At 37.8% G+C, this 22,954-nt stretch overlaps 2 protein-coding genes across 9 annotated transcripts in view; one reads left to right on the top strand and one right to left on the bottom strand.

The window, feature by feature from the left end:
* The window catches only part of RO60 (Ro60, Y RNA binding protein), a 28,741-nt gene extending 24,063 nt beyond the window's left edge, over positions 1-4,678 (bottom strand). The window contains exon 1 of the mRNA XM_045809568.2: positions 4,549-4,678. The gene's annotated coding sequence lies outside the window, so the exon portion shown is untranslated. The remainder of the gene's footprint in view (positions 1-4,548) is intronic.
* The window catches only part of UCHL5 (ubiquitin C-terminal hydrolase L5), a 48,727-nt gene continuing 29,999 nt past the window's right edge, over positions 4,227-22,954 (top strand). For 2 of the 8 annotated variants that reach the window (XM_045809573.1, XM_045809571.1), the window contains exons 1-3: positions 4,939-5,125; positions 12,666-12,729; positions 14,316-14,421. In XM_045809573.1, the coding sequence (XP_045665529.1) occupies positions 5,050-5,125; positions 12,666-12,729; positions 14,316-14,421 (246 nt within the window). In that variant the 5' untranslated portion in view covers positions 4,939-5,049. Of the gene's footprint in view, positions 4,899-4,934; positions 5,126-12,665; positions 12,730-14,315; positions 14,422-16,243; positions 16,349-22,678; positions 22,821-22,954 lie in introns of those variants that run through there. The other 6 variants (XM_087856452.1, XM_087856451.1, XM_087856462.1 and 3 more) reach the window with 6 other exon arrangements.

Genomic DNA, 22,954 nt, shown 5'->3' with positions numbered 1-22,954 from the left:
TAGTGAATTATCGACCCTGAGAGGGTTTGGGAAGACCTGCATTTGTAGTTGGTTGCATAGACTAGGGGCCCTACTTGTAGCTGGTGTCTGAAGCAAGGGCAGTCTTGTTGGGGATCTTGCCCTTTAACTTGTGGGATCTGAAGCTAACTCTGGAACTGAATTGCAGGACAGAGTTGTGTCAGAGAACTGATCTCAAAACAGACACCAAAGGCAAAAGTGACAAAAGAAAGAAAAGATAAAACTGGACTTCATCAAAATTTAAAACTTGTGTTTCAAAGGATACCACCAAGAATGTGAAAAGAGATCCCATGGAATGGAGAAAATACTTGCAAATCATACCATAAGAAACTTATATCTAGAATATATAAAAACCTCAGAGCTCAATAAAATAATAACCCAATTAAAAAATCGGCAAAGCATCCGAGTAGGCACTTCTTCAAAGACAGACAAATGGGCACTAAAACATAAAAAGATCCTGAATATCAGTACTCATTGATGTAGACAACAAAGGAGAAAGAAATATAGAAAAAAAATAAATTTCCTTTGCAGCCCACTGACAAGTACTTGGGACAGGCAGAGTGAACTTTATCAAGGAGCTTAGTTAGCTGCCTCAACGTCAATGCTTTGCCAGAGGCAAAGGCAACCTTAGCTGGACATTAATTAGCTCAACCTCCAAGATCCTATCACAATCCTTTTGAAAATTTCCTTTATCTCTATCCCCCTCCCTCAGATATATGTTAGCAATCATCCTCCAAGCATATGGCCTCCTGATATACATCTGAGTCTCAAAACTAAGGTTTTATTAGACAGTAATAAATGACCTTTCCTAACAACAGCTAGACCCTCAAAGTCCTGGAAACACTGCTTTCAAATTCCTTGGAGACTTACGCTATCGCTATCCCTAACATCTTCCCAACTGAAAAGTATATAATCAGCCACTCCTCACAACCCCAGTGCAGCTCTTTCTGCCCACGGTCCTGTTCCTATGCTTTAATAAAACCACCCTTTCTGCACTGGAGACATCTCAAGAATTCTTTCTTGACCTTTTGCTCCTGAACTCCAACATTTCACATCACTCATCAGGGACATGCAAATCAAAACTGAAATGATATACCACTTCACACTCTACATGGCTACAAAGAAAATGACAATAATAAGTGTTGGTAAGGATCTGGAGAAATTAGAACCCTCATACATTGCTACTGGTAATGTAAAATGATGGATCATATAGTAACTCTATATTTAACCTTCTGAAGAACTGCCGGACTGTTCTCCGAAGTGATAAGGGGTTTCTTTCTGGGGTGGTGAAGATGTTCTAAAATTAGATAGTGGTGATGGTTACACTGAGATAGGGAAACTGAAGGAACTCCATGAAGAACTGCTTTTTTGCTCCTTTTCCTGCTTCTACTCTTGCTAGGACCTGCACCCCCACCTTACACACGTGTGCCTTATACTTATAGTACAAATAATATATGCCCTTTAGGGTCCAGGAGTTAATGATTTCTCTGGAGTCTTCCAGCACAACAGATAGGAGTGACAGGACAAGGTTGTCATGTACATTTTGCAGACCACTGGCTCTAGACACCCTGACGCCAAGCCTCCTGGCCCAAGTGACTTAAGGAGGACACCTGAACACTAATCCTTGTTTTGACCAGTTTCTGGATGGCTGAGAAGACATACACACCAGATCACAATCCTCATAAAAACCCCATACCCCAAACAAAACAGACTCACTCTCCTTTCCTTTCAGAGTCTCTCAAATACTGTGTTTCTATCTGTCCTCTCTCCGTATCTTTAATAAGCTCTGCTCTCACTTCGTCTTCAGATAGTGTTTCACTTCTATCCTTTGTAAAGCCAAGAACCCTCATGGCTGGTCCTGCAGGACTCCTTTTGGGTCCATAGACACAATCTGCCTACATCAACAGAAGTCTGTGAATACACTAAAATTCACTGTACGGCTATTTTAAAATAGTGAATTTCATGACACAGGAATTCTATCTCAAAAATCTGTGATTAAAAAAAATAAAAACTAAAAATTGACTGTATTAAAATATATCTGGGAAGTAATTTAAATAAATAGACATTCAAATGATATTTAACCCTGTATTTTTTATATTTGCCCTTAGAAAGCAATTTGAGATACACACAGACATATACAGGACCTTAATTTCCCCTTTCCCCAACTCCCATCATCTCCCTCCTCAAAGTTTAAGCTCCATTGTGAGTGTTTTAGAAGGCAGTTTGGGCAGTGAATGAGGTCAGAGGCTGGTCGTCAATTAATCCACTCCTAGATAATCAAGCGTTGTAAATCCAGATTAACAACAACAACAAAAGATAGTTAATTCTTTGGGTTGGCCTGTCCTATCCAGTCCTCCTAAAGCACTATTACTCCAAAGACTTTAATATAACTAAAGTTTTATTTTAAAACTCCAGTAAATTAAAATTTAGGGAAGAATTCAACAGATCACAGTATTTTTAAAGGTATGGCCACAATTTAAAATTGGTTGTGGCCATTTTATACATTGCCCACTTCTCTTAATATTGAATGCAAAATCAGTGAAGGCTAGTAATTAATACAATATGTAATAGCGCTTCTTTCTGCTTTGTGTTCATTAGAACAACATTTATAGTTATCTTTTAACAGTATTAATATTATTTCTTGGGTTCCTGTTTTTCTTGAATGTACACATCTGTGTATCTTTCTAAAGTCTCTTGATCATTTGTTATTTGAAAATGGTTTCATCCTAAGAGGTCAAACAAGTTTTGCAGCTTAATGATTTTTAAATGAAGTCAAAGCTGACAAACATCTATGAGTGTGCAAGACAATTTAAAAGAAACAATACTACAAAAACTGGGTCCACAAATGCAAGCAACTGTATCATTCAGATTGGTGGTGTACCTGAGTTGATCAAGTCAAATGTGATGCAATAAAAAGTGGTGAGGAACTGTGGGAAACATGGCAGCATGCCATCCTGAAGGCACACAGTTTCAGCCAACTGGGTGCCATGTAGTATGGACCTAGTATTACCAGATCTCATTTTTCTCAAAAACCCAGAAATCTGGATTTTTATGTGAATTTAGGATTAAATGTTAACATAATTGAAGAAATTTTAGCCCTCCTTTCTGGTTACTTCTAGGCTGTGTCAAGGGCTAAATTTTCAGTTTGGTCTTTCTGCAACAGGCACCATGTTAAGCTGGATATCAAATAAATGTTTGTTATGAGTATTCAGCGCAGAAAACACTTGCAACTTCACAGTAATATTATAGATTAAAATATACCACAAATTATCACAAACAGCTTTGAACTCCAATGACACTCACTCTAGATATGGTTTATTAAGGAACTACAGCTAGACTCTGTGCCTCACAAACTTTTCCATTTAGTAAACTTAACGGAACAGATAATTGAACAGAAGTCTGCGCCCCGACCAGAGTGTCTTTTTATTTTGACTTCAAGAAAGTTTCAAATTAAAAAAAAAAAAACTTGATACAAACTTTCATTTCTACTCCATAATATAGCCATACCTTTTTTTTTTTTTTTTAAGTAATCTCTACGCCCAATGTGGGGCTAAAACTCACTATCCGGAGATCAAGAGTTGCATGCTGTACCGACTAAGCCAGTCAGGTGCCCCATAGCCATGCTTGTTTTTATATAAAAACTGTTGTTTCCCTCAGTAATACCTGTCACGTTTATTTTGTGGCTTCACATAGTCCATAACACAATACTCGCTAACTCCGAGGTATGGGTCACCTGTTCGAGGAGCAAGGAACCAGTTTTGTCTACTAAAGCATTTTTGTCTAGAATCCAAAGGCCCTTCTTGGAAGTCAGAGCTTTAAGGAGTGATGAATAAATACATACACTCTTGAAGATTTTAATCCTAACACTAATATTCTGCAAAAGCCTGCTGAATGAGGGCAATCTCACGGTTTAGCGAATATAGGCATTTTTGGGTTAACTCATCATTTAATCTTAGAAACATTACAAATGTTTTTCGATTAATACGCTACGTTTCCTCAACCTCCTTTTCTTTGAAGCATCGCATCCCCTTACACTTGTCTGTCATCTCCACGAACTACAGATCTTTCTCCTCTCGTCATCCCTCGAGGATAAATTCGCCTTCTGTCTTCCCACAAAGATCCCTCTTCCCAAACCCCAAATCCGGGGCAACGCCTCTCGGCGCAGAAGCCGCGGGAGAAGGAGGAGGAAGAGGAGGAGTAAAGCTAAAGCAGGCCCTCCGGACGCCGGCCTGTGGAACGCTAAGGAAGCACAAGACGGAGCGGTCCGGGATTTGGGAAGGGCCCACCCTCGGGAGCGTCCGATCCGGGTTAAGCGAGGTTGTGCCCGCAGAAGTGCTGGTTCCGCTATCCACCAACGGCAGGACGCAGAGGCAAGGCGGGGGAGAACGATGGTTTGGAGAAGTGTTTGCTCCGGCCTCAGTCGCTAGGATGCTGGATGAGGGACATGGAGGATCAGCCAAACCCTGTGCGTCCCCGGAGCCGCTCAGACCGCACAAAGGGCCCCCAGCCGGCCTCCCGCAGTTTCCTCACCTGTGCTTGGCGGCCGACCTCCGAACTCGCAGCACCACCGGGAGAAGCCCTGCGCGGTGCGTGGAGACAACAAAAAGCTCCTCCAATCCCACGGACGGTAACTGCTCCAACTCCACCGCCGGCGGGGACTCCAGACTCTGCTCCCGGGAACGAGCCCCGCCCCTCTCTTTTTGCCCCGCCCCCGACTGGCGAGGATCCCGGATGTTGCCTCCTACGACGCGCTGAATCCCCGCCCTTTCTTCTTAGGCCCCAGCCCCTTCCGAATCCGCTACGGGTCCTGCACGGCCTAGGAAGAGTTTCGCTGTCTCCTGAATGGCTAGAGCGTCCTCCCGCGCTCTGTCGCGCTGCAGGTGACGGCGCCCGGAGGCTGTCGGGAAGTAGGCGGGGTGACGTGGGGTTGACGAGCTCAGCGGCGGGTTTGCCGAGATCAGTGGCTGGCTGCAGCTAGTGCGGGGGGCGGCCAGCGCCTGAGGTGGAGCGGGGCGGTGTGTGGCCGGGGCCATGACGGGCAATGCCGGGGAGTGGTGCCTCATGGAAAGCGACCCCGGGGTCTTCACCGAGCTCATTAAAGGATTCGGTGAGAGCCAAGGGACCGTCCTGGGCCGGGGGTCACGGGAGGAGGCCCAAGCTGGGCATGGAGTGGTTCTCTGCGGCCACTGCCGCCTCGCGTCTGAAGGGAGGCGACTCCAGAAACCTGGATCGCGGAGGTCTCTCGCCCACTCCTCAGTCCTGGGTAGTCGCATTTCCGCAGTAATTTTGAGAGCCACATCCCGAGGGCAGGGATCGTATCTGTCTTGTGCACTGTCGTATCCGTCTTGTGCACTGTCGTATCCTCAGGACTGGGCACTCAATTACTTGTTAATTGACTTGAGCGCTTCCCGCCCCCGCCCTTACGCACCTATCTTTCCTTTTCTCCTGTCGCTTCTCTGGGGAGCGTTCCCCTTACCCGGCAGGTGTGCCTAGATGCACGTTCTCGGGTCATCAGTCCTGCAGGAAAAGCTAGGGTGTGCCTCCTCGACGGTGGGGTGTGTATGGTCCAAGCCGCGCAGGAACCCGAGATTCTGGTTACTCAAAGCAGAACACCTTGAGTGTGTGAATAGCTCTGCGGACATTCACACACGCTGACTGCATGGGACTGACAAGCCACTTGCTAGTTCTTCTCCCTGTTCGTTTTTTGGCTTCCGGTAAAGTGTGGTTTCTTGAGCTAGTGCTCTAGACTAGAGGCCACATGCTTTCCTCAGTTTTTTTTTTTTTTTTTTTTTCCTGGCCACGTTCCTTGTCTTACATCCTAAATAGTCAGCATATTTGACTTTTTATCCTTTCTTGTCCTTGTTCCCGTCCTTTACTTTGGGCAGTAAGTTTATTTTATTGCTACATTTGTTCAAGTATTACTAATTCTAGCTATTATGTTAAAACTTGTACTTGGGATAAAAACTAAACGTTGGTATAGATACTGTATTGTACATAGCTGAATATTTGTAATATAATTTATCCAGCATATATTGTTTACCTACTGTGTCTCAGGCACACTGATAGGGCTTGGGAATTTTCAGTGTAAATAAACCATGACTGCTCCTCTAAAGATCTGACACTCAAACTGATATGGTGTATTAATTGCTATGTTAGAGCATATACAAAATGTTATGGGAACACAGGTCATGGAAGAGCACAGGCAGAAGAAAAAACATAAACAGTGGTAATATTAAAGTATACACCATAGGAAACAGCTAGCAGAGTGACAAAAAACACGTAACAGACGAGAAATATTTGAATCTGAAGCTAGAAGGTAAACTGACCAGATTGTATGCTGCGTTGTATAGTTTGGATTGCCCTGTAGTCACTGGGGACTTAAAGATACTTGAATGCTGAAATGACATTCTTATAATTAAAAAAGGTTTACTATATATAGTGTGCAGGGTGCGATGGTATGAAGGGAGAGAAGCTAGAAGTCTCTTAAAATGGATGGAGTCAGGTGATTAGCTTGACATAAAGTAATGGGTTAAAAAGCAGGAGGTAGTTGCAATAATTTTGCTCTATTTAAATCAACAAGACTGCTGACTGAGTGGATGTAGGGGAAAGGGTGAAAATGACTCCATGGTTTCTAGCTTGAGTGGCTGGTGAAGCTTGAACAAGCCTGATGGACAAGAAAATGAATTCGTTTTTGGTTATTGAGTTTGAGATGTCTGCAGGTTTAGCCATAATATTTACCTTCAAAACCTTAACTATTATGACATATTAAAGTTCACTTTAAGAAAAAGTGTACTAGGCAAGTTTGTTTTTAAATTAATCCACTCCATTAACAGCTATTGTTTCAGTCCCCTATGTATAGAAAACTTACAATTGAAAATGATTAAAAGTCACGCATAAGAGGGTGATATGTAAATGCAGCTTCTGCACTGGCACATATGAAAAGTGAAGCAAGTTTATTCCAAGCATTTCCGTTTTTTTTCTTATCCAATTCATGAATTTAAAAAGCTTTTTGAAGTTCATTCTTTAAAAAGTGGACAATCCTTTTGTTTTATGTATGCTATTGTCAATTTATTTTGAAAGTTTCTTCACTGGAGGGGGAAGTATTTGTGGAGTCAGTGAATATATAAATACAAATTTTAGTGAAATATAACATCATGGTAAAACAAGATTCTTTTTTTTGTTGTTAAAGATTTATTTATTTGTTTGAGAGAGTGCACGAGTGTGTGAGAATGTGGGAGGGACATAGGGAGAGAGAGAATCCTCAAGCAGACTCCCCCGAGCACAGAAGCTGAAGCAGATGTGGGGCTTAATCTCATGACCACAAGATCATAACCTGAGCCAAAACCAAGAGTGGGCCACTTACCCGGCTGAGCCACCCAGGTGCCCCCAAAAACAAAGTTCTCATTAAGAAACTGATGGAACAGAACTTATACTTTTAATTGGTATGGTACATACATAATTCATAAATGCATCAAAACAAACTGTGATGGTCTACTGATTAAAAACAGAAGCTGTAAACTTCTGTTTCCAGCCAAAATGGAATAACAGGGACTGCATTTACTTTTCCTACAACAAATCAATGACCCCAACTTTAAAGGAACTCGAGAAAGAAGAGCAAATGAAACCTGGAGTAAGCAGGTGAAAGGAAATAATAAAGATCAGAGTTCAAATTAGTGAAACAAAAAAGAGAAAAATAGTGGAGAAAATCAATGAAACTAAAAGCTGGTTTCTCAAAGATCAATAAAATGGATAAACCTCTAGTCAGCCTGGTCAGAAAAAGGAGAGGAGAGGGGTGCCTGGCTGGCTCAGTTGGTAGAGCATGTGACTTGATCTTGGGGTTGTAAGTTTGAGCCCCATGTTGGGGATAGAGATTGCTTGAAAATAAATCTTAAAAAAAAAGAAGAGATACAAATGGCCAATATTAGGAGTAAGAGAGAGGATACCACTATAGATTTTATAGATTAAAAATATAACAAGGGAGTATTCTAAATATCATTATTGCCAATAATTTGACAACATGGGTGAAATGTATGGATTTCTTTAAAAGTAAAAATTACCAAAGCTCAAATAGGAATAGATAACCAGTATAGCTTTATATTTATTAAATAAATTAAAATTATAATTTAAAATCTTCCCACAGTGAAAACTCTAGCCAAAATTGTGAAGACTGGTAAATTATTTCAAATACTTAAGGATTAAGTAATACCAATTCTACACAAACTTTTCCCAAAAAACTGGAGAAGGAATATTTCCCATCTCACTCTATGAGGGCCATTGTTATCCTAACATCCAATCCAGAGAAAGGCATTACAAAAAAGTAAACTACAAACCTAACTCCATCATCAACATAAATGCAAAAGATTCTAGCAAATCAAATATAATATATTAAATGGACAATATATCATGACTGAATGGGTTTTATCCTGGGAATTCAATGTTGGTTTGACATTTGAGATTCAATGTGATTTACCAAATTAACTAAATAAGAAAAGCTATATGATTATCTCAATAGACACAAAAAGCATTTGATAAAATCCAACATCTGTTAATAAATATGTACTATTATATTTTCCCTGTTTGCCAACTAATGAGTTAGCCTGCCACTGTTTTATAAAAGATTGTATTATTGATATATTGATAAAGAGATAAAGAATTGTATTACCATTGCCACAGTAAGCAGCAGGAGATTCATGTTTGCATTGGTTCCCTTGACCTACAGGTCCATGGGAGTGAAGGTGGATCTAGGTGGATGTTGTACACATGGGCCTATGTCATAGCTAAGGAACCCTGGCCTTAGGGAGCTCCCAATTTTATTAAAGAGTTAGCTCACAAACCTCATCAACGTTTAGCTTTAGGAAGATGCTATGGACGGCAAATAAGTCTTCTCTCTGCACTAGAGGAGATACTATCTCTGTCTTTTACATCTGTTTATTAAAATAACATCCTTGAAAAGATAGTCCAGAACTCTCAGAGGACAAGCAGAAACAGAAGAAACTCATTGGAAGTTGTCTCCCAACAAAAGCCATTCTTGTTTTTTATACCAAACATGCCTTTCCCTCCACTACTCTGATTAATCTGACCTGACCCATCAGGGCTAGTACCAAATCTGTTTATCTCTTGTAGTGTTTACATTAGACAGCAGGTGGCTTTCTCCTTAAATTTTTGTATTGACTTTTCATCTTGGCTTAAGGCATGAACTCAGGTATAGCAGGGTATTTTAGTGATTGCACGGACTCCTCCTGGGCTTGCAAGGAAGAAGTCTTGCAGAATTCCATCATCCACAACTCTGGCCCAGTTGAGACAAATCTGAATGACTTTTGGGGCCAACATAGTGTTTCCTTGACAAGAAGACTTCTCTTGAGGTACATGTTACCTTGTTTTGAGGAAAGAGGCAAGTTAATGCCTGGCTTTCACATAAGAAGTAAACGTATACTTCTGCCTGGTACTCCTAGAAACAAGTATTGCTTATAATTGTTGGGGCCCCCAAAATGGAACCCTCTCACTGGGGATACAAATTAACAGCTTTCCAACTTGAGGTTCCCAAATAATTGAGTCTAGTCCTTGTTTTTGGAGTGCTTGCCTGAGAACCCACAATCCAGTTTTTCCTATTTGGTCACATCACTAAATAACATGGAATGACATGATTAGGGAATATATCTGGGACTATTTTTTTGTAAGAGGTATGGAAGCTGGGGCCATGCCTTTACTTTTTGGTAGACTTGGTGAGCTTAGGGGAATGACAAATTGTCAAAACTGTTGGAAGATAGCATTGAACTTAAATTTAAGGCACTGGCAACAGTTAGGGAGGACCCTACTAGGGTATTTTTCTTGGGGAGAGATGTTCCAGGTTTATTTTTAAGAGAAATATTTTTGAAATTAGGTTTTGAATGGAACTATTTTATGGAGCCACTAGTATCATAATGCAAATGTGTTTGTCAATACATAAATATTTCATTTTTAAAAAAGATTTTATTTATTAGAGAGAGCACAAGCAGGGGGAGTGGCAGGCAGAGGGAGAGGGAGAAGCAGGCTCCCCCACAGAGTAGGGACCCTGAGCTCATGACATGAGCCGAAGGCAGTCACTTAACCAATTGAGCCATCCAGGTTCCCCAATACATTAATATTTCAACCATATTTTAATTTTAGTACTTCCTTTCACCTCGGAGCAGTGTTCTGGTTTGGATGACAGATTCTATGGTCATCCTATTAAAGACCCAGTTCAATTATCCATGAAACCAAGATAGCAATGGTCTCCTACCTCTTATCTTCCAGAAGGCTCTCCAGCCTACGTTTCATATGCAAATTAGGTACACTGCATTGTCTTTGAATTGTATATACTTGTTTCCTAGTATTTGTGAAGTCGTCCCTCTTTCCCTCCCTCCCTCCTTTCCTTCCTGTCTTCCTTTCTTTCCTCTACTCCCAGTGTGGGGCTGGAATTTAGGACCCTGAGATAAAGAGTCACAGACTCTACTGACTGAGCCAGCCAGGCGGCCCCTAGTTGTGATGTTCTTAAGTACTATGACAATAGTTTATTATTTTCTGTCCTTGATAAGTTCTAGTACCATGCTTGGCACATAAAAGGTATTTGTAAAATACCAACATTTTGTTAACTTTTTAAAACCTTCCCCACCCTGCCCCCATCTTTTTACTTAATATATGTTAGGGAGTCTGCATTAGGGGATTCTTTATATTTAGTGCTTAATAATATATAACCTCACAAGAATTGTGTGGATTGGATGAAGCAGGGAGTAGGAGTACCCTTGTTTTATACACAAGGAAGGTAAGGCTCTAAGACATTATGTTCTTGTTCAAGGTTAAGAATTTTAAGTCAGTGATGGGATTGGAACCCAGGTCTCTTGAATCACTGCTGCTTTCTCTTTCCTATACCATACATTATTTGAAATTGAGTGTACATAGTTGGATTATTAGATATTGAATGTATATAAGGAGATAGATACTAAGAGCTGAATACTATGTTTTCTTTACACAAAGAGGTGTGTGTGTTTAGCAGAAGGTTGTTTAAACCGGTGTCACCACTTGAAATTCACTGTGTGCAGAAGATTTTGGGACACTTTTATTCAGTGGATTTTTGTTGTTTTAGTATGATATGTACAATATTTTAATGTTTGGCCTTTTTACAGTTGATTTCCAATAGCAGTAATCAGTGTTAACAATTGCATTAGTGTCCTTTTGTGCCTTTTCAACTCTCGTATGATTATAGGTTCACACTTACAAGGCTTTTTCCTCCAACTTCCTATATGTGAATGTCTAGCAATATGTTTTCTACTACAAACAACCTAGTAACTCTCCCTTGTACATTTATCTTTAATACAAGAGTGGATACTTAATAGATACTTGCTGAATAGAGCAGATTGAGTCCTGGGATGATATGAATGACCAAAGTCATATAGTTGGTTGACCCAACTTTTTTTTTCCCCCAGGTAAGTCAAAGGCTTCTCTAGCTTTTACTTGAAAATAATCTGGAATATTAAAAAGTGTCCAGACTTTGGAACCAGATATGGGTTTTAATTATTTTTTTGGCATATACTGGCTGTAGTGAATTTAGGCAAGCCACTTAACATCCCTAAACTTCTTCTGTATAATACTTGCCTTGGCAGTGATTAGGGAAAATGCATTTAAAGTACTTTACTAATAGAAGGCACTGGTAAATATGGCTGTTTTTTATATTGTGATAGTACTAGTTAACAGTAAACCCTTACAGTGTTCCAGACACTGTATTAAATATATCTCATGTATACTAAATTATCTCACTGATTCCTCATAACGACTCCATGAGTAGGGGGAACAGAGAGGTTAAATGGTCATAGAGCTAGCAAATGGAGGAGCCAGGATTCAAACCCTGGCATTTTTGAAACCAACCTCTTAACCAGTATACTGTTACTATGATACATACTACTAGGACAGGATTTCTCAACTTTGGCAATGTTGACGTATTGGGCCAGATAATTCTTTGCTGTTGGTGGCAGTCCTTTGCAGTGTGGGATGTTTGGCATCTCTGGCCTCTATCCATTAGATGCCAACGCCTTCCCACTGGTGACAGTAGTGACAGTAAAAATGTCTCCAGACATTGTAAAATCTTTCCCAGGCAGCGGGGGGACAGCAGGGGGGCATCACCTAATTGAGAAACACTGTCCTAAGGAAGGGTATGTTTGGGGAACTCTGAGGTAGTTGAAAATAAAATTATATTAAAGAAGATAAAGAATTGAAATTTAGGAAAAGGATCAGAATTAAACATGTGATATGAAAGTCACTGTTAAGTAGTAGTTATTTATTATCACTTAAAAAGAAAGTGTATAGTAAAAAAAGAAGAGGGCCAAGGGCAGAGCTAGGCAAGAGCAGATGCAGAAGAGACAGAGACTGAGGGAGACTGAGAAGTCTGGAGTGGTGTTTCAGTGAAAATAAACTCTTGAAAATTCTTTAAATTATAAAAGTAATATACTCCCATTATAAATAATTAGGAAGTAGTAAAGGAAGTAAAAGGATTTGGCTGTGAGCTTTATTAGTTTTACCATTTTAATTTGTCTTGTCTCATTGTCCCTAAATGTGCATTTCTTTTAGTTAGTATTTTATTTAATGGTGAAGGAAAAAAATGAGTTATTTTGTTAAGTAATAATTTCTTATTTCAGGTTGCCGAGGGGCCCAGGTAGAAGAAATATGGAGTTTAGAGCCTGAGAACTTTGAAAAATTAAAGTAAGTATCATCTTAGTTGTGTTAAAAGTAATGTCTGTATTTTAAGCAGACTGTTTTCTGTTTATTTTACTTGGATTACTTTAGGCTGATTACTTCACCTCCTTTAAGTCTGTCTTTAATCTTGTGAAATAGGTATTATTACTCTCATTTTATAATACCTGAGACTCATATGTAAGTAACTTTTAAGGGATTAAAAACCAGGTCTCTGTAATTCCATGTCAGAATTGGTTTATTGGTTGATTTTTTACAGTAGTCACTTATAGATCAATAGGGTTAGAACATAGAACACATTTTAACATGAAAAACGTAATAGGTTAGTCTACAAAAGCATATTTAGTAGATAATGTATTTTAATAGTAGTTCAGAACTTGTCTATACATTATCACATTGCTTCTTGGAGAGATTACAGTTCAGATTCCAAATGTAGATGCCAGGAAGTACCTTCCTTTTCCCCATCCATTTGTCTCTAATCACCTCTCTGAGAATCCCCTTACCCTCAATCTCTATGCCCCCAAGCATTGAGCCTGTATTGCAAATAGAGGGCTAGAAGAATTTTCATTGGAGGGAGAGTTCTTGGATTCTTGGAATGTGACGAGTAGGTTTCTAAAGGGGAAGTGGGAACTTTAAGGATATAGCTACTGTTTTTAATAGTAAAGAGATCATTTGCTTCCCCCTAGTTTCCCCTTCCCCATGAAAAAGCAATGACTTGAGATGAAATAAGGGATTAATTCTGGCTGAGTGGTCAGGAAAGATTAATTAAATATGCACCATTTGAACTGTCTTTAAAGGATAGGAAAGGGTTTTGTTGCATGGAAGACAGTTATAAAAAGACTGGAGAGAATCCTAAAGTGGTGATTTAATGTTTCATGGGCAACAAGAGTTCCTTTAATTATGTAAAAGATGATAGCACCCATTCATAACTGCAATTTGATGATTTTTCATGAATCCAACAATTATGTAAAGGTGACTTAACTTTTTTTTTTTAAGATTTTATTTATTTATTTGACAGAGAGAGAGAGAGCGAGAGAGGGAACACAAGCAGGGGGAGTGGGAGAGGGAGAAGCAGGCTTCCCACCAAGCAGGGAGCCTCCATGTGGGGCTCCATCCCAGGACGCTGGGATCATGACCTGAGCCGAAGGCAGACGCTTAACGACTAAGCTACCCAGGCGCCCCTACTTAATATATTTTATAATATATATGCTATAAGCCATTTATCTATAAACATCCCACGTGAACTTTATTCATATAGATTAGAATTCAGTCTAGGGTTAACAGCTTCTTTTAGTTTTGTTGTGTTCTTATTTTTAGTTTTTAAGTGAAGTGATACAAGGTAGAAGTGAGTAATCCAGATTTGACAATAAACCTTTCATTATAATTCTGTTTTATCTAATATAATGTTAAGGTTTATTAGCTGTGTCATAGGCAACATTCTAGTGACTGAATAGCAATAGAAATCTTTAAAAAATTTCTCAAACTTACTTTGTTTGCAATGTATTTGTTAAGTAGCTGACTAAAATGTAACATATTGACAGCGTGTTCCAAAAGAAGCAGTGTTTGGTGTCATTAACTTGTATTTTATTTTGTAGGCCAGTTCATGGGTTAATTTTTCTTTTCAAGTGGCAACCAGGAGAAGAACCAGCAGGCTCTGTAGTTCAGGACTCCAGACTTGACACAATATTTTTTGCCAAGCAGGTATGGTCCTCAGATACTCTGAAGTCTTGAGAGCAATTCTTTCTATAAACAGAACTCTGTTTCACTTTTGTGTCTTTGGTGTAGCAGTCCTTAAGCTTTTTTGTCTTAGAATCCCTTTACATTCTTAAAAATTATTGAGATCTCCAAAGAGCGTCTCTATTTATATGGATTATATTTATCAATATTTATTATATTAGACATTAAGACTGAAACATTTTAAAGTATTAATTGATTAAAAAACAATAAACGCATTACATGTTAACATAAATAACAGGTTTTTTAGTGAAATATAATCACACTTACCAAAATAAAAAAAAATTAGCAAGAAGCTTTACATTTATGTTTTACATTTTTGCAGATTTAATGTCTGGCTTCATAGCACACAGCTGTTTTTTCCTGTCTGCTTCTTTATTCAGTCTGTTGCAGTATTTTGGTTTTGGTTTTGGTTGAAGTATATGAAGAAAATTCAGTTTCACACATATGTGTAGTTTGAAAGGGAGGAGTATTTTAATATCTTTTTCAGAGAATTATGGATAGTCTTTGATAGCAAAATTCAAAAAATGTTGTTTTCTTAAAGGTTAGTTGCAATGTGAAATCTGAAACCATATCAATGAACTATACTCTTTATTATATTAAAATTCTTTGGTTTATCTTGCTCTACAAATGGATTTTTGCTCATGCTGCATTTGATAACATCGTGCATTGGTCATTTTGAAAGCTCACCGATGTATACAGATCTTTTAAATGTTGACACATTTGATTACATACATGAAACTTTTAAACTCACAGTGGGTTAAGTATCATGAAACTTTTAAACTAACAGTGGAGGATCTTAGCCTTACCAAATTCTAATTTTTCACTTGAAAGTTCAAATTTTATCAAAAAAAACATATGCTGTCAGGTATTTACCTGTAACAGGCTCATTTCACTCAATTCAAAGAAAAATATCTGCCACATACCCTGTTTGAACAACCATATTTGTCTGCCATTTGTGTTTTCAAGTGAAAAAGATGTTCCAAGATTAAAGCAGCCAACTTAGCTCACAACTCAAACAATGGTATTACTGCCTTTCCTCAAAATGACTAGCATGTTTTGGTTTACAGCAGAAGTGCTTTATTTGTGCTACCTATTTCATTTGATAGAAAACGAAGGACTTGTACTTCAAAGTCAGATTTTAATAAAAATAACTTTTACTGCTTCATTAAAGACAGTCTTCAGTAAAACTGGCTTTTTTTTTTCACTGTTTGTGTCAATGAAACAGTATAATGCCACTGCCTAGATTGATGCTAAAATACCAGCAGTATTATCTGCCATTGCTATTATACTATCAGTACAAATGTGAAAGCAGGGAAGAAGGCAAAAACTGTCTTTGAATTATTATGAAAACAATTTTTGAGCTCATAAAGCCCTTGAGAAGGGTCTTAGGAATTCCCAGGGGGTCCATGGACCACACTTGAAAACTGCTGTTCTAGTATATACAGTGAAGTGTTGACTATTATTAGATGTCTCCATACATTTGGTCCATTGTTTGGAAAAGCTGAAAAAGAGAATGATAAAAAGAGGTTTGATTTATGTTTAAAATCTAAGCTAAATATGATGTCATTTGTTTGAAAATTGCATTTATTTCTCAGACTCAAGATACTGCTTAGGATAATCTGTTTAACCTTTAGAAAGGTTGAAAATAAAACTGCTAATTCTCATTATTGCCCTTTGGATCAAGTCTTCGCTATTCCTCTTAGTAACTTGTTTTCCCTTTTCCTCTTACTACTTCTTTCCATTTTCCCCCAACTTTTTAAAATTGAGTGTTTTTTTTTTTTTTTAGAAAAATGAGCACTTTCTTCTTTTTACTTCAAGGGTTAAGAGAACATTATTGTGTATTTTTTTTATGATAGCAGAACTTAAAGTACAGAAATACATAATGATAAAAGTGAGTATCTTTGTAACCCCACACCCATCTCTACTAACCACTTTTATTGGTTTGACTCATTCATTTAATCAGCAAGTAGTTATTGAGCACCCACTTTGTGCTAGGCATTGTTTTAGGTACTAGGGGCATAATGGTGAATAAGACAGTCATGTCTCTTCTTAATTTCAAAAATAATGAAAACAATTCAACAGTAGCCAACATTTACCATTCTTACTGTGTATCAGATATTGTGCTTTAGATATGTTATTTATTTAATCCTTGCAACAGCTCTGTGAGGTTATTATCCTAATGTCACAGATGAAGAAATTGAGACCTGGAAAAATTAATTTATTTTTCAGAGATCACGCAGAATTTAAACCCAGGTCTAAAACCCAGATTTGTGATTCCACATGCCATACTACCTCCCACATTGTCTTTTCATATGCTAACACATTATTATAATTTTCTTACTAAAGTTGGATTGTTATGCAAAATACTTTGCATCTTTTTTCACTTAATGATAAAAGTTTGACTCTGTTCAATTTCCATACACATAATAGTATTAGCTAACGTTTTCTGAAGGCTTATTAGGCACTTCCATATGTATTATTTTTTATGTATAATTTATCTTTTGTAGCTGATACTCACAACAAAGCTATGTGGTTTTATAGATTCCTTATTATTTCACAGATGTGGAAACTGAGTCCCAAAGAGGTTGCCCAAGTTATGCAGGTATCATTGGCAGTATCATTGGCATATGTGACCATGTGCTGAGTGCAGACTCAGATCAGGCACTGTAGCTCTGAAGTTTTATGCTCTTGACCACATACAACATTGCCTCTTTTAAAAGTATTCTTGGTGTAAATGTCCTGTAACTTATTTAATCACTTAATGATCAACATTTTGAGTTTCTAATTATTTCTCTAACACAAATAATTTGTTTATATATTATAATACTTGTACTGATGTGAGAATTATTGTACAACAATAATTATAATTTCAAAACCACAGTTTGTGATTTTCAAGATCTAGATAATAGAGAAAAAATAGGAGACAGATAATTTTAAAAGTCCTTTAGGTGTATTTACTCCTTTTAAAGAAAGGTTTTATATTTTAAGGTATATAAATATATATATTCATTTTACAAAATTTAAGCGTAACTATATGATATAGGAAATAAAAGTCCCTTATAATCCCTGCTTCAGAGATAACCACTGAAAATGATTTATATTCTTCCAGATTTTTTTCTGTGTGTGTGCGTGTATGTGCGCGTGCATGCGTGTAATTTCTTTCACTAAATTGTGAACCTGGGAGTCTGGGGTTTTGTTTTTATGTACAGTTCCTGGCACATGGTAGATATCCAATAAATGTAGACTGAGCTTTTTATCTCTAAGAATATTAAAATTAACACTAGTATTCACTAACGCTACGACATTAATGGTTTGTAGAGGTCTAAGTATTTTTAAGGTAAAAGAAAGTACTCTAAAGAAAAATGATACTAAGGTTTGAATTTGTAATATTTTTCTAGGTCTGTATTTCTATCTTAACTGTAATTTAATGTTTTATTTGTATTATATTATTCCTGCCATGTTTATTAGTATCTAGGATTAGTGATTTTCCAATAATACTGGGTGTTTTTTGTACCACATTATCTCAGCAGTTCTTATTGAACTGACAGATGAGTAATTCCCCAATAATATCTTTTAGTCTTTCTAGTGTATGCCTCTTATGAGCCTATGCCAGAAACTTTGTATTACATAATACGTAATCCTTAATTCTAGGCTTCAAGGACTCATAATGATTTTATCCAGGAGTCTCCTATTTTCAGAAATTTAAAAAATGTAATTAAAATTATATTTATTTATGATAAGGTCATAAATACTAACTAAGTATATATTTTTGGTATTTATGGATGGAACTGAATCAGTTTAGAGAGATAATAGTAATACTGGCTGTCTTTAGCTGATCATACACTCTAATTGTAGGAGTGCATGAACGTGGATCACTGATGAATAAAGTATTGAGAAAAGAATCTAGTAATTATAATTTGTGTGTAAGAAATGACATTTTGTTGATACTTTGCTGCAAAACATTTTCTTGTTAAACCATTTTTCACCGATTTACTCACTAAGATTGTACTTACTAAGGTTGTATTGGGTTTGTCTGACTATTCAGTCTTCCAGGAAAGGATGATTGCCTACAATGTGCCAGATATTGTGCTAGGTGCTTGGAGAATGATAAATAGTCATAATTCCTGCCCACAGGTGCTTAGAGTTTAGTGGAAGAGATTGGTTTTAATCAGTGAAATGTAAAATTGTGGTGATAAGTGCTACATGGAGTGAAATGACAACCGTATTATACTGCAAAGTTTGAAAACAATGTGTGAGACCACCCTCACTTTGAACACCAACTACAGCGTTCAGGGTCACCAAGCCACCCTCACTTCTGACAATTGCAACTTTGGGGGGTCCCCAAGACCACCCTCAATTTCTGTACTTTTCTAGAAAAACTCATAGACCTTATTGAAAGCTGTTATAGTTATAGTTATGGTTTATTACAGTGAAAGTACAGATTAAATTCAGCCAAGGGAAGAGATGGTTGGGGCAGAGTCTGGGAAAGTTCCTTGCTCAGAGCTTCCAGTTGTCTTCTCCCAGTAGAGTCACAAATGACACTAACTTTCCTGGCAACCATATGTGACACTATGTACAGAGTATTGTCATTGAGGGAATCTCAACCAATTCTTGGTATCCAGAGGTTTTTTTCTGGCCTCAGTCTCATAGACCTGGCTGACCACCCAACGTGGCTGACCTCAGTTTCCAGTCACCTTGGAGATTGAGCTGATATTGTTGACCCAAAATTCCACCCGAAGTCACAGTGTTAGACTACCTTTATGGACCAAATGCCCCAGGTAAACAAAGATGCTCTTACAAGGCCTGGCTTTTCAAGAGCTTAGTGTTACCTCCCAGAAGCCAAGGGCAAAGCAAGGCTTCTTTTTGGGCAAGATTAAATTTTTTATTATATATATAAAAATGAGACTTGACCCCTTTAGGGAGATCTGAGAAAGCTCTGAGTAAGTGACAGTTTAGCTGAAGTCTAAAGGTTAAGTAGGTATTAGCTGGGAGAAAGAGGTTGAGGATCATCCCAGATTAATAACAGCTTTATAGCAGAAGGAAGTAAGACTAGTAAAATGTACTAAAAGAAGGCCAGTGTAACTGGCATATAGAGAGCAAGGGGAAGATGGCATGAGATGTGAGGCTGAACAGGCAGCCTGTTAATCACAATTAGGTACAGTTAGGTGTAGAGACACAATGTTTTATAAGAAATAGAAGTTTTTCTCTTTCACTTCCAAGAACTGTCAGGATTACAGACTCTTTTGTTCCTTTGTGTGTGGATTCTATTCTAAAGATTACTTAGTGGCCCAAGATGATTGTTGGAGTTTTAGCCGTTCTATCTTAACTCCACATTCCAGAAAGCAGGAAGGGGACAGTACACTTCTCTCCTTTTGTGGACATTTTCTAGAATTTGCCAGTGTCACATACTTACTTCTGTCTGGCCAGAACTCAGTCACATTGCTGTACTGAGCAGCAAAGGAGAGTGGGAAAGTTGTCTTCATTCCAGGTGGTCATGGACCCAAATAAAATTTGGGTGCTTTATTCATATGGAAGAAGGAGAGGATGGTTATTAGAGAATATTAGCCTTCTGCCAGAAATGCTGACAAAGATCAGATCATGCATGGTATTTTAGGCCAAGGCTGAGACTTTTTGTCTGTATCTTAAGAGTAATAGAAGGTTATTGAAGTGTTTAAAGAAGTATGACATGATCAGATTTTTATTTAGAAGAGATCCCTTTGGCTATAGTGTAGAGAATTCATTTGAGGAGGAGACAGTGGTATAGAATATAAGACTAGTTATCAGGAGTCTTTTGCAGAAGTACGTGCAGAAGTAGATGAAAGATTGGTGGTAGAGATGAGTATGAGCAGATTTGAATAATACTTAATAGATAAAGTAGTTAGCACCCTTAATGTGTAATGGATTGGATGTGGGGATGAAGGAGGAAGACACAGCAACCAAGGATGATGCCTGTGGTTTTCTTTTTTCCTTTTTAAAAAAAATCATCTTCAGGTACATGGAGTAGGATTATGATAATCCTTGATTGATGACGCACACTCATGACTCCTATTTATTTGTTTATTTTGTTAAGTAATACAGTAAGCCCCTAAGAACTCACCACCCAAGTAAACTTCATCTATTATTTCCTTCTCTCTCACCCATTGTTCAACATAACTCTCATCCTCCCTCCCTCCATCCCTTGTAATCCATCCTCATGTTGAATTTGGTATATCATTTCTTTGCTTTTTTTTAATTTTTTAAGAATTTATTTATTTCAGAGAGAGAGAGCTGGAGTGGGAGGGAGAGGGAGAGAGAATCTGAAGCAGACTCGGCAAAGAGCTGGACTTGGGGCTCGATCTTGCGAGATCATGACCTGACCCAAAACCAACAGTCAGCTGCTTAACTGACTGAGCCAGCCAGGCACCCCCGCCCCCGCCCCGCTTTCTCTTTTATGTATTTTTTGTTCCTAAAAAGGGTGTGTGTATATAAAATTTTGACTAGATAAAAAGTATTATGCTTATCAATTGAAAAAAGAGGAGTGCTGAAATGAGACAAAAGCATTAATTTGGGGTCTCAAAGTTGCCATCAGGGAGCACAGATTTGAGTAGCAACCGAAACTGTGTTCCCTAGGCAATGAAAATCAAGGTTTTAAAAGACAAAAGGAATGTTTGTGTTGCTTACAAAGAATTTTGATTGGTGTTGACTCACAAAAAACTAATCTTGACTGAATATAATTGGTTGCTAAAGCTTTCACTAAGCGAAGTCTTACTGTAGCAAGTTACAGGTGTTTGGGCAGAGAGTCCTTGGAATTTATTCCCTTTCACTCAATTTGAAGTTCATGGTTTTATCTTGTGAGGATGTGCATAAGTCCCATTTCTTCATTGGCTTCCTGGCTCCATTTTATTTTATTTTATTTTATTTTATTTTATTTTATTTTATTTTATTTTATGTAAATATTTAATTTATTTGTCAGAGAGAGTTATTTGTCAGAGAGAAAGTGAGCACAAGTGGGGGGAGTGGCAGGCAGAGGAAGAAGCAGGCCCCCCTTCAGAGCAAGGAGCCTGATGCGGTACTCAATCTCAGGACCCTGAGTTGAAGGCAGACGCTTAACTGACTGAGCCACCCAGGCATCCCTCCTAGCTCCATTTTAAAATCCCCTGACATAAGTGGTTTATTTCATTTCATCTCTTACATTCTCTGTGTGATTTTGGGGGACTTACTTCATGACTTAATACTATATCATTAAGATTCTTCTATAAGTTGTTTATCATAGTATTGCATGCTGTATAATACCAACTGCATGAACATGCTGGGTTTATTTACTTATTCTTCCTAGATTGACATTTGAGTTATTATGAAGTATGTGGCTATAAACATTTTTCTACATGTCTGCTGTTGTATATGTGCAGATTTCTCCTGGTGTATACCTAGAAGTAGAATTGACTACTTAATGTGGTACATAAATGTATCAAAATGTTTTCTGAAGTAGATGCTCCAGTTACACTCCCATTAGGAATATCTGAGTAACTGTCTAGCCACATGCTCCAATGTGGTATTGTCAGGCCTTTTAATTTTTGCCAGCCAGCTTGTATTTCATTGTGGTCTTGGTTTACATCTCCCTGGACTCTAATCATTTTGAAAGTGTCCGTATGTGTTTCTTCTGTGAAATTTCTGTTTATTTTTATTTTTCTATGGGGTGAATCGTGTTTTTCTTTTTGATTTGTGAGTTGTTTATGTATTCTTGATACTACTTCTTCAAGTTGGCACCTTAATGTTTTACCTTTTCTGGGTGTCTGATGAATAGAATTTTATATTTGAACCAGTGCTTTTTGTATCTTGTTTAAGAAATTGTTATCTGTCTGAAGTTGTAAAAGATATTTACCTGTGTATTTAAATTTTAATTTTTGACATCTATGTCCATGATTCATTGGGTGTTGGGTTTTGGTATATCATGTAAAGTAGGAGTTCAGTTTTATCTTTTTCCATATAGATCAACATTTTTTTCTAGACTCATTTATTAAGCATCTGTTTTTTTCCCTAGTTATCTAACATATTCCGCCTCTGTTGTATATCAGAGTTCCGTGTGTGTGTGTGTGTTTTCTGGACTGTACTCTGTTCCACTCATCAGTTTGTCTCTGTGCCAATATCACTGTCCTAATTCCTTTCACTTCTTCATAAGGTCCAATATCTAATAGGTAATGTCTTTCTTCCCTGCTCTTTTTCAGAAGTATCCTTCTATTCTTGGCCCCATGCTCTTCATGTAAATTTCAGAGTCATCTTACCAAGTTGTGTGAAAAATTCTGTTGGAATTTTGACTGGAATAACATTGACTATATATGTCAATTTGGGGAGAATTTATATCTTCATATTAAGTCATGAACATAGTATGTATCTGTTTAGATCTTTATTATCTTTAACATGTGTAATTTTCTCTGTAGAGATCCTTTCCTCTTTTATTAGATTAATCCTAACTCCTTGATATTTCTGTTATAATTATAGATCCTACCTTCTCTTCAAT

The sequence above is a fragment of the Ursus americanus genome, chromosome 2 (genome assembly GCF_024610735.1).
Source record: "Ursus americanus isolate L20-20 chromosome 2, mUrsAme1.1.p, whole genome shotgun sequence".
In the NCBI taxonomy this organism is placed as follows: domain Eukaryota; kingdom Metazoa; phylum Chordata; class Mammalia; order Carnivora; family Ursidae; genus Ursus; species Ursus americanus.
The sequence above is the reverse complement of the archived record's forward strand: the minus strand, read 5'-3'. Positions and strand labels throughout refer to the sequence as shown.